This window comes from Oncorhynchus clarkii, chromosome 26 (assembly GCF_045791955.1).
Source record: "Oncorhynchus clarkii lewisi isolate Uvic-CL-2024 chromosome 26, UVic_Ocla_1.0, whole genome shotgun sequence".
In the NCBI taxonomy this organism is placed as follows: Eukaryota; Metazoa; Chordata; class Actinopteri; order Salmoniformes; family Salmonidae; genus Oncorhynchus; species Oncorhynchus clarkii.
In genome coordinates, this window is record NC_092172.1 from 6,984,267 (window position 1) to 6,998,164 (window position 13,898).

Genomic DNA, 13,898 nt, shown 5'->3' on the forward strand with positions numbered 1-13,898 from the left:
TATCTGCTCCTGAACCCAGTTATCTGCCTCCTCCTGTGGTCCTTTGCAATAAACACCTGCGCTTGAAACCAGCTCTCTGTCTCCCCTTGTGTTCATTACAGATTATTAAAATGTTTATTTGAAAACGCGTTCTTTTATTTGTATTCTCTTTTACCAGATCTAATGTGTTATATTCTTCTACATTAATTTAACATTTCCACAAACTTCAAGGTTTTTCCTTTCAAATGGTATCAAGAATATGCATATCTTTGCTTCAGGTCCTGAGCTACAGGCAGTTCGATTTGGGTATGTCATTTTAGGTGAAAATTGGGAAAAAGGGGCGGATCCTTAAGAGATTTCATCAGGTAAACTGTAAATGACACGCCTTCACATACATACAGTACACGCATGTCCATGCACACAGACACCCACCCACACAAAAGTCAATGAGTCAATGGAAGGGGCACTGACTGTAACGTCTTTCTTCGGTTGAAGTAGAGTCGGACCAAAATGCGGCGTGTAGATTGCGATCCATGTTTATTTAAACTGAAGCAACACAAATCTAAATACAAACACTACAAAACAATAAACGTAACGAAAACCGAAACAGCCTAATACTGGTGCACATACACACAGAACAAGGACATCAAGACACTAAGGACAATCACCCACAAAACACCCAAAGAATATGGCTGCCTAAATATGGTTCCCAATCAGAGACAACGATAAACACCTGCCTCTGATTGAGAACCACTTCAGACAGCCATAGACTTCACTAGAACACCCCACTAAGCTACAATCCCAACACACCACATACAAAAACCCATGCCACACCCTGGCCTGACCAAAATAAATGAAGATAAACACAAAATACTTTGACCAGGGCGTGACACTGACTCTGTGGTCATTTCTTCATGATTGTAGACACTTCCACCTGATTTCAGATGGTTGCCTAATGTGCAGGTTCCAGTTACTCCAGTCTCACCTTATCCTACATCTAACCTCTCTATCGTGATGCTTAGCAATGTCACTTTGGTGATGCTCATTTTGATGGAAATCACTATCTTTTAACCTATTGCAATATTATTGTATTATATGATTTGTATTATGTGATCTATTTCATGTGGAAGCAGCAGCACAAAGACAAATGACCCCTCAGGGACAATAAAGTTAATCTTATCTTTATCTTTGGGTGAGACGAGGCTGAAAAATTCATCCCACCAACCCTTTCATCGATTCCATGCCACTTTTCACCAATACTGACATGGAAATCATATGATGGCGGCTTACGGAGATAGGTGGGATGGACTGAGAGTAGGTGAGGTGTGGGTTGTTCTGTAACAATTATGACTTAAACCCCGATTTATAATGTATAAGAACTATCTATCTAGATGTAATGTATATCAAATTACTTTATTCTTGCTATATAACTACTGTACATTTAAAAAAAAATGCCATGTATGTAGAATGTGTGTAGAATGTATACGTAACAACATCCCATGGCAGGGTTATGAGATATTTCTGCTTCACAGTTGGACGTATAAACATCACGAGACTTCCAAAAGCAATTTACTGCTCAATTTGAACTTATTCACTTTCACTGACTATATGCGAGATGTTCAAAACCCTTATAAACACAAAGGACAACCCTTGGATAAGGCTACTATTGTGAAATGATCTTACCTCTTACATAATATTCTTCATTTTATTCTATTCAACAAAAGCATATTGATTTGTAATTACACTCTTTGTCACACTTGTGTAATAACCTATACTCTGTTACTTAAACTCTATTACCATGCAATTAATAAAACTATTATAACTAACTCCAATGTTGTTACTAGTTATTACTGTGTATTTACATAGGTATAATAAGGGCAAATTAAGGTGTTACCAGAATATTATTCACAGGCAGTATTTAAATACAGAACTCAATGTACCTCCTGTTTCCTGAAGCAGTCTCCTTTTGTTACTGAATGTTTTCAAGTAAATATGCCACTGAGAACTTATGAACACAGTCAGGGGCATCATGCTCCCCAGAAATCTTAGGATGGCACTGGCGTGGTCCGGAGGGAGAATTTAGCCTTTTCCTGCAATCTAGAGCCCTAATCATTATGCTTAATGTTAAAAAAATATGTCTGTTTTTCTGCATATCTGATCATACCTCTTGTGCTGTCTGTATCCTCCTGACTGGTGTTTTTTTTTTTTTTTTAAGAAACAAAATATGCTTCTCTGCACAAATCTGGGTAAAAGATTGAAAGGAAAGTGAATGTTTTTTTAAAATGTAGTTATTGCTTGCTTTTCTAAAGTCTACCAACCTTGCAAGCAGGCATGCCAGCTAAAATAGTTAGACTAGCTACTCTAACTTGATTGATAGCCTGAAATGGCTTCTTGGTAGCTAGTTATAAGGTTGGGAGATTGGGAACCCATCTGGTCTAGCTAAAGCCAACGTAATAAAATTCCTATGTGGCTAATAGTTTTACAGAGAAACAACAAGAACAACAACAAAAGTTAAAAAAAATATTAAACAGGACAAATCTGAGTCGGCACGTGCCCCTGTGCCCCCTATGGGCATGATGCCTCTGAGCACAGTTCAACCTCCCACACACTGCATTTAGTCTATGTGCTTCAAGTGCCACTTCTACTTGTCTCCTTTACTTACACTGTCAGACGCTAGGTTCTATTGGCTCAGTTAGCAGAGGCCTACTGTACGTTCCGCCACGTTCCTTCCCAGAATAAAACGACAACAAGAATACCAGGTTGTGACGTACACAAGAACACAAGAATAGCCCTACGCCGATTGTTGCCAAATATAAACCAGAGACAAGGCACGGATGAAAGCGGTACTGCCCTTTTGTATCCGTGACGACAGCAGACATTCCAAAATCACAAAGGAGGAATGTTCCGAGGACCTGGGGGCAGATGCTTTGCCCAAAGGGGGGAATTCAGGTGCTGCACACCTGGAAACCAAACTCAACTGAAATAAACGGATGTGTAGTGTACATCTCAGCAACACAGAAGATAAACTGTAAAACCATGACATTAAAATAACCTTAGTTACCCTAGAGACAGTATCATGTTACCATTTAGGGATTGGCTGGATGACAGGGTGTTTGTGTCAGGTGTAAAATCAGGTAGAACAGGTTCCTGGTTGTTCTGATCTGACTTCCCTGCACTGCCCCGCCCCTTCACTGGCCTATCGTTCCCTCTCTCTCATACGCCGGCTGTTTCGCGGAAAGATCTCATTGCCTTCCTCACACCTGTTAGCTGTAACCACCTGACCGAGCACCAGAAAAAGGTATGTGGCGATGGTGATTTTAGTAACGTAGCGCTATTTCACCATTTCTTCTGTATGGGAGATGTATGGTAGACGTTGAGTTGTGTGACACTTATATGTGTTTGGTATTTTTGTAAGGTTACAGACTCGCCAGAAATTGGATTAGTTCAATGATAACGCCACAGAGCGAATGAGGAAAATCCATCCGATTGTAAATGTCATACCACTTTCAAATGAAACAGAATGATCATGTTGCGGTGTCGGTGTCGGGGCTTAAAGTTGCTCTTAGTAGTTGTCCACCAGTCAGGCAAACCAATATACATGTGTCATCCCATCCAGACCATTCTTTTCTCAATGCAGATTCAGGTAATTGTCAAGCGTATATGGGTTTTTTGCTTAATGTCTGAGGTGACTCAAATGGTGTAATTAACCCAACTTTATTTTGACCAAACTAAATATGTAATTGGAAGAGGACCTAACAAACCACAAACCTAACACTCAGAGTGATTGAAGGAGGATAACATTTCGCCAAATGCATGGTCTACAATGACTGAGTTAATCATGACACTTTCTCTATGCTTACATTTTAATAAAATAATGTAAGATAAGCTGTCCCAACAGACAGAATACATTATTTCAGATATGTTATTTTATTTTTTATCATGCTATCAAAACCTGTTCAACCCTTGGCTTTGAGGATATTTCTGAAGGGGAAATGCTAGCCAGACATTCATGTCTGCTTTGACAACACTGCAGAATGCATATTTAGTATGCTAACAGGAAATATTGCCGTTCATCCCAGATTGACTCAACTAAAGTACATGGGAGTCTCCCCATAGTTACACCCTGAATGATTATTGCATTGACATTCATTTAGTCTATTGTCCCCAAAACTGAGTTGGCAGACTCTTATCATACAAGTTCTGGGAGATTTGATTACAAAAACATTGGGAGTTTGCTTCCATTCAGGGGAAATAATTGTCCTCCTAGCCCTGACCAGGCCTTATAAAAATTGAGGTCAAAGCCAAACTGATAGCATCAACACTTCATCTCCTGGATTGGTATGAATAGATTATAACTCTATTAAAAGATAACGGTAGAGTCAAGTCAGCCAAACCCCCATTGAGAGCTTGCTTTTTTTGTATTACAGGGTGAGCATTTGTTTCAGAACATGGGGAATATGAAATACTTCATGGGAATCTTGGGAATTCATAAAGTCCTTGTCTCGCCTTAATCAATTTAACTATTCATACATTTAATTCATTCTTGGTGACTGGTTGCCTAAGAAAAATGATGTACAATACTGTATATTCTCTACTTATAATCAATGGTGGCCTGCAGACCATGGGACATTCGAGGCCAAAATGGGATGATACATTTTTTCTTTCTTTTTTTACATTTGTGGAGAACCAACCTTGACTCAATGTATCTAACAAAAATACTTTTGTTTACGTGTTGATTGTTGTTCAGAACACGAACGAGAGAGACGGGATATGGACCTTTATTCAATCATCACTGCTGTTTTGCTTCTGCAACTGCAAGGTTTTCATGTGGCCTTGCTCCAAGCACCAACAAACTCTCCAGGACGGACGATCGATCAAAGTTGGCTTCGTCAACTGTTCAAATCCAAGCTCAACAAGACATCAGAAGCTCCGTTCAATGACTTGGATGATATGAACCTGGAGGGTACAGAGTCAACAGATGACTCTGCTTGGGGTTTCACCAATGGATACATGTCATCTAGTGGGGAACAAGACAACATCCAGGACACAAATGAGACTTCTGGTGATGTTATGATTGGCACCACAATGCCACCAGAGTTGCCAGATGCTACAGCGGAGGACCCAGAATCGCCAGCGACCGCTGTTGAATCTCCAGAAACCACTGTTGCACCAGAACCCCCAGTGAGTGTTGCCTTAAACTCAAGCCAAGTTTCCAATGCAACTGGAGAGGACAGTGGACTCCAAACTACCACCACCACTCCAATCACAGACAACTCAAATGGCTCTAATTACATGTCCAATGACACTGAATTGAATGAGACAACCACAGCTCCAGACACCAATAGCACAGATGAGGCCGGTCCAGATCCTGATGCTGAGAACGGGGTAACCAACAGTACAGAGGACAGCCATAATGTAATGACTGCAGTACCATCAAGTGAACCATCCACAGCTTCCCCCACCACAGAGCTCCCCTTGGACTCACCTGCGACTACAACTGCCAAAATCATCCCAGAAACTACAACAACCACGGGTCCCAGCACAACGACAGACATGATGGAAACTGGTGCCGCTTCAGGGAACAACTCTGCGAGAGGTGAGGAGACAGTGCCTAAGTATCTGGTACATTCTTTGTCTCAAGGGTACTGCTGTGTGCACCTGTAACCTACTTACTTGCTTGGTCAAGGGAGCCTGTAACAACGTTTAAGGAAATACCAAGAGATCACAACAATGTTTAAATTTGGATATGTTCACTTCACATACCCATTGTGATATTGTTTTAAATGTTTTGGGAGAGGCATTAATGAATGAGTCAGCAACCAGACAAAGACAGAGCAGTCAACAAGTTACAAATAACCACCGAGTATCAGATTTGAACATCGGAGGGACCTAGTTAGAAAGTAACACAATATCCAACAATTCTCAAAGGGCAGTTATCTTATATCACCATAGCCTTTTTTACAAACCGCTTTCTTTCCGGTCTCTCCCTGACCCACATTTGCCAGATCTCTATTTTTTTCCATTGTCAAAGCACAAACTCCCCTTCTTTCACCGGCTGGGCAGGGTTGAGTTTCAGACACTATCTGCATGCCCACAGTGAGTGGAGGCTTCCATTACAAATGCCTTCTCCAGGGGACAAAATACCCTTGTGTTAGCCTGTCTACAGGAAGGAGGAGGTCAGTAGCTGAGGTTCATTACTGCAGTACAGGGCGTGAGAGTACTACTCTCCAGTTTCTAACATACTTTACAAGGGAATTTTTGAGTGGGTGATTGATGACATTCATTAAAGGAGGATATCCCCAATTTTGACAGGTTATAATTTACATGTATTTCTTCTCGCAATTCAAATTCAATTGCATCTTTTTCAAAAACATACACATGATTTGCCAGGTACAGTCATGAATTTGAATATGTAGTAACTACCTCTGTCAAACTTGACTATAAATACTTGGTAAAGTGTGCTGAAAAACATTGTTACCATTGGGAGAAACCTCATACATTTCAGCCAGTGATTAGTTTATACTGTGGCTTGTTTGACCTGTTTGTTTATCTCATTTGCATGTGGCTTTACAGATTTTCCATAGTTAGTACAGCATGCTAGCTATGTATCGCAGTCTCTTTATGCAATACTTATTAATCAATTGACAACGCGTACTGGCTATTACCTTTTCTTTAGGGAACATGGAGAGAAAAGGTGTAGAGTTTCACACAACCATGTCACACAAAAGTACACAATATCTGGACCTAGATCATATTTTCTCTATTCATGGGTTGCACCTCTGTCACTTGATAGCGTCACGCCATTGTTACACTAAAAATAAAAGATTCCAGGAGGATCCTTTAGGGATTCTTCAAATTGAAACTGTAGGGTAACACCTATAAGTTATTTGAAGAACCCTTTAAAACGAGTCTGGCGTGTTGCTGTTGATGTCCTCTGTAGACTATGAATAGCCAGAATGATTTTGCAATGCATGGTGATCTAACAGGTTTCCTGTTATATTCATCCGAGGTGTAGGGAAGGTGAAGTCTGTGAAATATATAATTATACAGATGATTTTAACAAAGTGTGCACACAACAGTATTCATACCTTGGTTTTTGTGGTAAATGTGAATGAAAACAAACGGTTAACTTTTGACAAAGGTTTTCACACACAAACCTGGTCCATAATGAAGAGGGCTCTGGGATCTTCATTGGAGAGGTAAGGGAGGAGGAAGATGGCTGCTGTGACAGAGTCCTATGAGGTTTTAGAGAATTTAAATTAACTGTTGAACATACATGTGATCTGCATATTATTATGAGGCAAACCACTACTAATTGTACATACAAAGGCACACACAAATAACTGAGCAGTTCAGGTATCTGCGCACAATGCAGCTATATTTTAAAGATATTCTTACCTCTTTGTTGATTGATATCCATTGAATTGTGTCCATTTTCTGTATTTGAAAGAATTGTAAAAAGGGACAAAGTGTCCAACAACAGCCATTTGAACAAATATGAAAGATAGATGGTATAATCATAAAACAATATAAATTTAGATCATACAAGAGAGAAACCTGACCTTAAATTGAGGAGATCTTTCAATTTTCCAGTTAAATGCCTGCACCTGCTGTCATCTCAAATCCAAATGTTTCAGTTGGGTAGTTAGGTTCCTGCTAGAACCACCAAGAACTTAAAAGGTTCCTCGATGAAACCCACCTCAAATGTGGTTCTTGGAAAAAACCTTTTGGGGGAATTTTTCAGTGCCAAGGACCGTAACGTTCTTCGATTAACTTTGATGATCTTAGAAGAACCCTTGATGAACCCCACATTTTTAGAGTGAACATTCATTCTAAAGACACCTCAGCCACAGTAGCCCCCAAAAGTTGAGTCGTACCCAGTCATCCCAAACCGTGACTAATGACTGTTTCATCTAAATTACACTACATTCTTAGAAAAAAATGTGTTTGGGGTTTTAGGCCGGGTTTCTGTCCAGCACTTTGAGATTTCAGCTGATGCAAGAAGGGCTAAATAAATTTGATTTGATTTTTTTTTGAAGTACCTTTGGCAACGATTACAGCCTCGAGTCTTCTTGGGTATGACGTTACAAGCTTTGCATGCCTGTATGGGGTGTTATTACATACAGCCGGGAAGATATTTTGGATATCAGAGCGCCGGTAACTCACCAACATTACCACTATTATGACCAGGAATTAGACTTTCCCCAATCGGTTCCTTTGTTCGTACCCCCCAAGGCAATTGAATTAATTCCAAAGGCTGATCCAAAACACCGGTCTCTGGATAATAAAGTTGACGAGCTCAGGGCGAGGATTTCCTTCCAGAGAGACATCAGGGATTGTAACATGGCTCTCTCAGGATATACTGTCTGAGCCCGTACAGCCAGTTGGGTTCTCAGTTCATCGAGCAGACAGGAATAAATATCTCTCCGAGAAGAAGAAGGGCAGGGGTGTGTATGTTTCATGAGTAACTGGTGTAATTGTGATAACATACAGGAACTCAAGTCCTTTTGTTCACCCAACCTAGAATACCTCACAATCAAATGCCAACTGTATTACCTCTCAAGATAATTATCTTTAGGTATAGTCAAATTTGAGGAATACACTACCGAAGTTCTACCAACACATTGACTATAGTACTCACGCTGCTAAAACACTCGACCACTGCTACTCCAACTTCCGGGATGCCTACAAGGCCCTCCCCCGCCCTCCCTTCTGCAAATCTGATCACGACTCCATTTTGCTCCTCCCTTCCTGTAGGTAAAAACTCAAACAGGAAGTACCCGTGCTAAGGACTATTCAACACTGGTCTGACCAATCGGAATCCACGCTTTAAGATTGTTTTGATCAAGCAGATATGTTCCGGGTAGCCTCTAAGAATAACATTGACGAATACACGGATACGGTGACTGAGTTTATCAGGAAGTGTTTCGGAGATGTTGTACCCACTGTGACTATTAAAACCTACCCTAACCAGAAACCATGGATAGAAGGCAGCATTCACGCAACACTGAAAGCACGAACCACCACGTTTAACCATGGCAAGGTGACTGGGAATATGGCCGAATACAAACAGTGTAGTTATTCTCTCCGTATGGCAATCAAACAGGCAAAATGTCAGTATAGAGACACGAGACGTACTGTATGTGGCAAGCTAAACACCTTCTTCGCCCGCTTTGAGAATAACACAGTGCCACCGAAGCGGCCTGCTACCAAGGACTGTGGGCTCTCTTCTCCTTGGCTGACATGAGTAAGACATTTAAGCTTGTTAACCCTTGCAAGGCTGCTGGCCCAGATGGCATCCCTAGCCACATCCTCAGAGCATGCGCAGACCAGCTGGCTGGAGTGTTTACGAACATATTCAATAACTCCCTATCCCAGTCTGCTGTCCACACATGCTTCAAGATGTCCAGCATTGTTCCTGTACCAATAAATCAAAGGTAACTGAACTAAATGACTATCGCCCTGTAGCACTCACTTCGGTCATCATGAAGTGCTTTGACCCACTTCCACCCTAGACCCACTTCAATTTGCTTAATGTCCCAATAGATCCAGAGATGATGTAATCTCCATCGCGCTGCACACTGCTCTATCCCATCTGTACAAGAGGAATACTTATGTAAGAATGCTGTTCATTAACTATATTTAAGCATTCAACACTATAGTACCCTCCAAACTCCTCATTAAGCTTGAGGCCCTGGGTCTGAGCCCTGCCTTGTGCAATTGGGTCCTGGACTTCCTGATGGTCCGCTCACTGGTGGTCAAGGTAGAAACCAACATCTCCACTTTGCTGATCCTCAACACAGGGGCCCCACAAGGGTGCATGTTCAGCCCCCTATCGTACTCCCTGTTCACGCAGGACTTTGTGGCAAACAAAACAACAGTAGTAGGCCTTATTATCAACAATGACGAGACGGCCTATATGGAGGAGGTGAGGGCCCTGGGAGTGTGGTGCCACTTCAAGAAGAGAAGGTGGAAAGCTTCAAGTTCCTCAGCGTACACATCACTGACAAACTGAAATGGTCCACCCACACAGACAGTGTGGTGAAGAAGGCGCAAACAGCGCCTCTTCAACCTCAGGAGGCTGAAGAAATTTGGCTTGGAACCTAAAACACTCACAAACTTTTACAGATGCACAATTGATAGCATCCTGTCGGGCTGTATCACCGCCTGCAACCGCAGGGGCTCTCCAGAGGGTGGTGCGGTCTGCACAATGCATCACCAGGGGCTAACTACCTGCACCCCAGGACACCAACAGCACCTGATGTCACAGGAAGGCCAACAAGATCCTCAAGGACAACAACCACCTGAGCCACTTCCTGTTCACCCTGCTATCATCCTGAAGGCGAGGTCAGCACAGGTGCATCAAAGCTGGGACCGAGAAACTGAAAAACAGCTTCTATCTCAAGGCCATCAGACAGTTAAATAGTCATCAGTAGCACCTTAGAGGCTGCTGCCCTATATACAAACACTTTAAATAACTGGCTAATAATGGAACACTGGTCACTTTAATAACGTTAACATATTTTGCATTACTCATCTCATATATACTGTATTCTATTCTACTGCATATTAGTCTATGCCTCTCCGACATTGCTCATCCAAATATTTATATATTCTTAATTCCATTCCTTTACTTTGGATGAGTGTATTGTGTGTATTGTTGTGAAATTGTTACATATTACTTGTTAGATATTGCTGTACTGTTGGAGCTAGAAACACAAGCATTTCGCTATACCCGCAATAACATGCTAAACACGTGTATGTGACCAATACATTTTGACTCAAGACATTTCAGCTTTTCATTTTTTATTAATTAAAAAATAAATAATCTAAAAACAAAATTCCACTTTGACATTATGGGTAGATCAGTGACACAAAGTCTCAATTTAAAACATTTTAAATTCAGGCTGTAACAGAACAAAATGTGGAAAAAGTCAAGGGGTGTGAATACTGTCTGAGGGCACTGTATCGATTGCGTGATAATTTCACAAATTACGTGAAACGACAATGAAATACTGATACACTTTACACTTTTCATTTGTCTGACATAATTATTGGTTTCACTAATAGATTAAACGTGATTAAATAGATGGAAAACTTTTACTGAAATGCAATGAAACCTGTTATTTTCACACATGGTAATTGCACTGATTGTGGTAGTCTAATTACATGGCTGGGAAATAGTACTGTCTATTGAGTTGAGACTAGTCATGTAAAAGGGTGCTCTATATCCTTTTGTACAGTTATTTTTAAACACACATTTTTCGCCTCAATTATAGGAAGAATGGTACTTTATTTGGTTAGTAACAAGTATATGGTTTGTACTGTATATGATTTGTAGATGTTCAATAACTGTCAACAACATTCCAACTTACTGTCCTCTAACCCTAACCTTAATTCTTACCCTTACACTTATTCTAAACCTATCCCTAACGATAACCGTAACCATAAGCACTTGCCTATCAACAGATACTTTGTTAATAGTATGGCCTATCAACAGATACTTTGTTAATAGTATGGCCATCTGTAGATAATCTATATGGAACTGTCCAAATAAAGTATGACTGGAAGAATATTTTGTGATACATAAATATGTTACTCCAGACAAAATGTATTGCACCATATATTAGAATTGCACCAATATTAGAATGTTGTATTTGCAAGGTTTTTCCCTCCTCGTTTTCATGTATATTTTTGCGATGAATGTATTTTTGTTTTCAAAAGGCTTGGCCTCAGATGCAGTGCAGAACAAGAAGAAGAGTGAGTCATGGGGTGCCATCCTGGGCACAGGAGTGGCAGTGTGCTTTGTGGCGATGGTGGTCTTTGTCATCTGGAGAAGGAGAGGCCGACGGGATTTCACACACAGGAAGCTTGTTGAGGAATTCCCCTCAGACCCAGGTAGGCAGTTGCCTTTTATGATTTCCTGGCATATTTTCTATCTGAAAGGACTGAATAAATGAATAGGAAAGCACCTGTTATCATAAATCGGCCATGCAAAATCTATTTTTCTCACTCCTAGTTCAACAACTGGACAACAGTGAGCCTTTGGATTTGAAATATGATGGTTCAGCTTACTACAATCCTGGATGCCAAATGGACAACATCCAAATGGCCAACTTTCCACGAGGACATCAAAATTGAAAAGGGCTCCAAGTCTAACCTTAAACACGTTAAAGAAGACGTTCATATGCAAAATACTTATTGAGACCCAACATATGCAATAACGTGCATAAATATCTTTAACAGAATGTTAAGTCATAGATTTGTATTATTTTTTATTATTATTATTATTTTCTTCTAAGTGGTGGATCAGCTTAATATTGCGGAAAAATTGTTGCTTCCATCAATGTAACTGTCTGCATCATTTCCCATCCCCCATATATTTTTTGGGGTAAATATGTATATCCACATACATACACATATGCATACATATACACATACTCATTCATACCCATGTAGACATACTTTTTTTTAGAATATGTCTTTATTATACCCCGCAAACCCTACTGCCCTTCCCCCAATTGGAGTAAACTAATAATCAATAACACTTCGGCTTCTACCTTCAGTATGTGCATCTTATACACATTTTACAGACACAGTCTATTTTACAATAGTTCTATCTTGTTTGTTTTTAGTCCTTCCTCTATTTCCGATGTCCATCCAGTTTGATTTCTATTTGTAACTGTGCTATTTCACAACATTTCTCAACCTATATACATTTTACAGACCCACTATGTTTTACATTGGTTATCTTGTTATTGGTCCGACCCTTCAGCTCATCCCATCTATCTCTTAACACCATCCATTTTGGATTTCTATTTGCCATATATTTTTCAACTGTATTGTGATGCTTGACAAAAGTACTGAACCTTTCTATTCTCATAGCTTCTACAGACTGTAAATGAAAAATAAACATTTTTGCTAAAATAATTATTATATTATTGATTGATTGACTATGGCTTTTCAAATGTTAAGTTATAGATTTACTGCACCCTAATGCATTGGTTATGTGGGCTTAGGGGTGTAAACCAATAAACTATGGGAATTTGAGAATATGTGTTTGGAGTTTATTTATTATTATTTTGGAAAATTGGAATTATATGTTTATGCACCTGATTTAAGGTTTTGTTGTGTTGTTATTTCCAAAAGTACAACCCCCAGAATGAATACAAACTTTACGTAACTTAGACATACACATAAATCTTGCATTGATCTCAATGGGAAAAATATAATGCATGGATCTCAAGTTAGGATTCTAGATACTTCAATTCAGTCTATAATAGAAGCAGTAAAAGCCAAAAAATTAAGACTTGATTGTCTGCTGTATTTCCAAGATGGTTTGTCAAAGGGAACTAAAAATGTCTTAGACATGAAGACTTGCACTCAAATAAGGTTATTTCTGTACCTTATTCTAATTCACAATTTAGCCACAGGTCAACTCAATATAAACATTAACATACCGTTTAATAATTTTAATAAACCCAAATTAGAAGTTATTATTATACTGTATGTGTAAAGAGCAATTGCCACTGACATTACTTTTAATGGCTGACTATTAAAGCCAGGGTCGGAAGACCTTTTAAGTTATCAAGAAACCTTTGTCACTTAAAGCTGGAATTCTTATTTGAAAGAATAAAAATCCACCTTTATTTATGTAAAAAGCTGAGGTATGGGCATGGAGAAATGTAACCACTCTAAATTCAAATTGAGAGTGATGTATGCAAGGAGTAACCATCCATGATATCACAATTATAGTTTTAACCATGCTTTGAGGCTAAACAGTGTTTGTTTACATTTACATTATTTACCTTTTGGGTTCTGATGGGGTAAGACAGTTGAACTAAGCTCATGAGGCATTCATAAGATATATACTTCAAGAATCAGGTCCATAATTATTGGCATCCTTGATAAAGTTGAGC

The 13,898-nt window shown here is 39.7% G+C and overlaps 1 protein-coding gene across 1 annotated transcript; it reads left to right on the top strand.

Annotated features, from left to right (window-relative positions):
- Nucleotides 1-3,191: 3,191 nt before the first annotated feature.
- Nucleotides 3,192-13,039, top strand: LOC139384909 (uncharacterized). The gene is made up of 4 exons (XM_071129811.1): nucleotides 3,192-3,277; nucleotides 4,727-5,575; nucleotides 11,704-11,877; nucleotides 11,999-13,039. Exons 2-4 carry the CDS (start codon nucleotides 4,750-4,752, stop codon nucleotides 12,118-12,120), a joined length of 1,122 nt encoding a protein of 373 aa, XP_070985912.1. The 5' UTR covers nucleotides 3,192-3,277; nucleotides 4,727-4,749; the 3' UTR covers nucleotides 12,121-13,039.
- The last annotated feature ends 859 nt before the right edge of the window (nucleotides 13,040-13,898 follow it).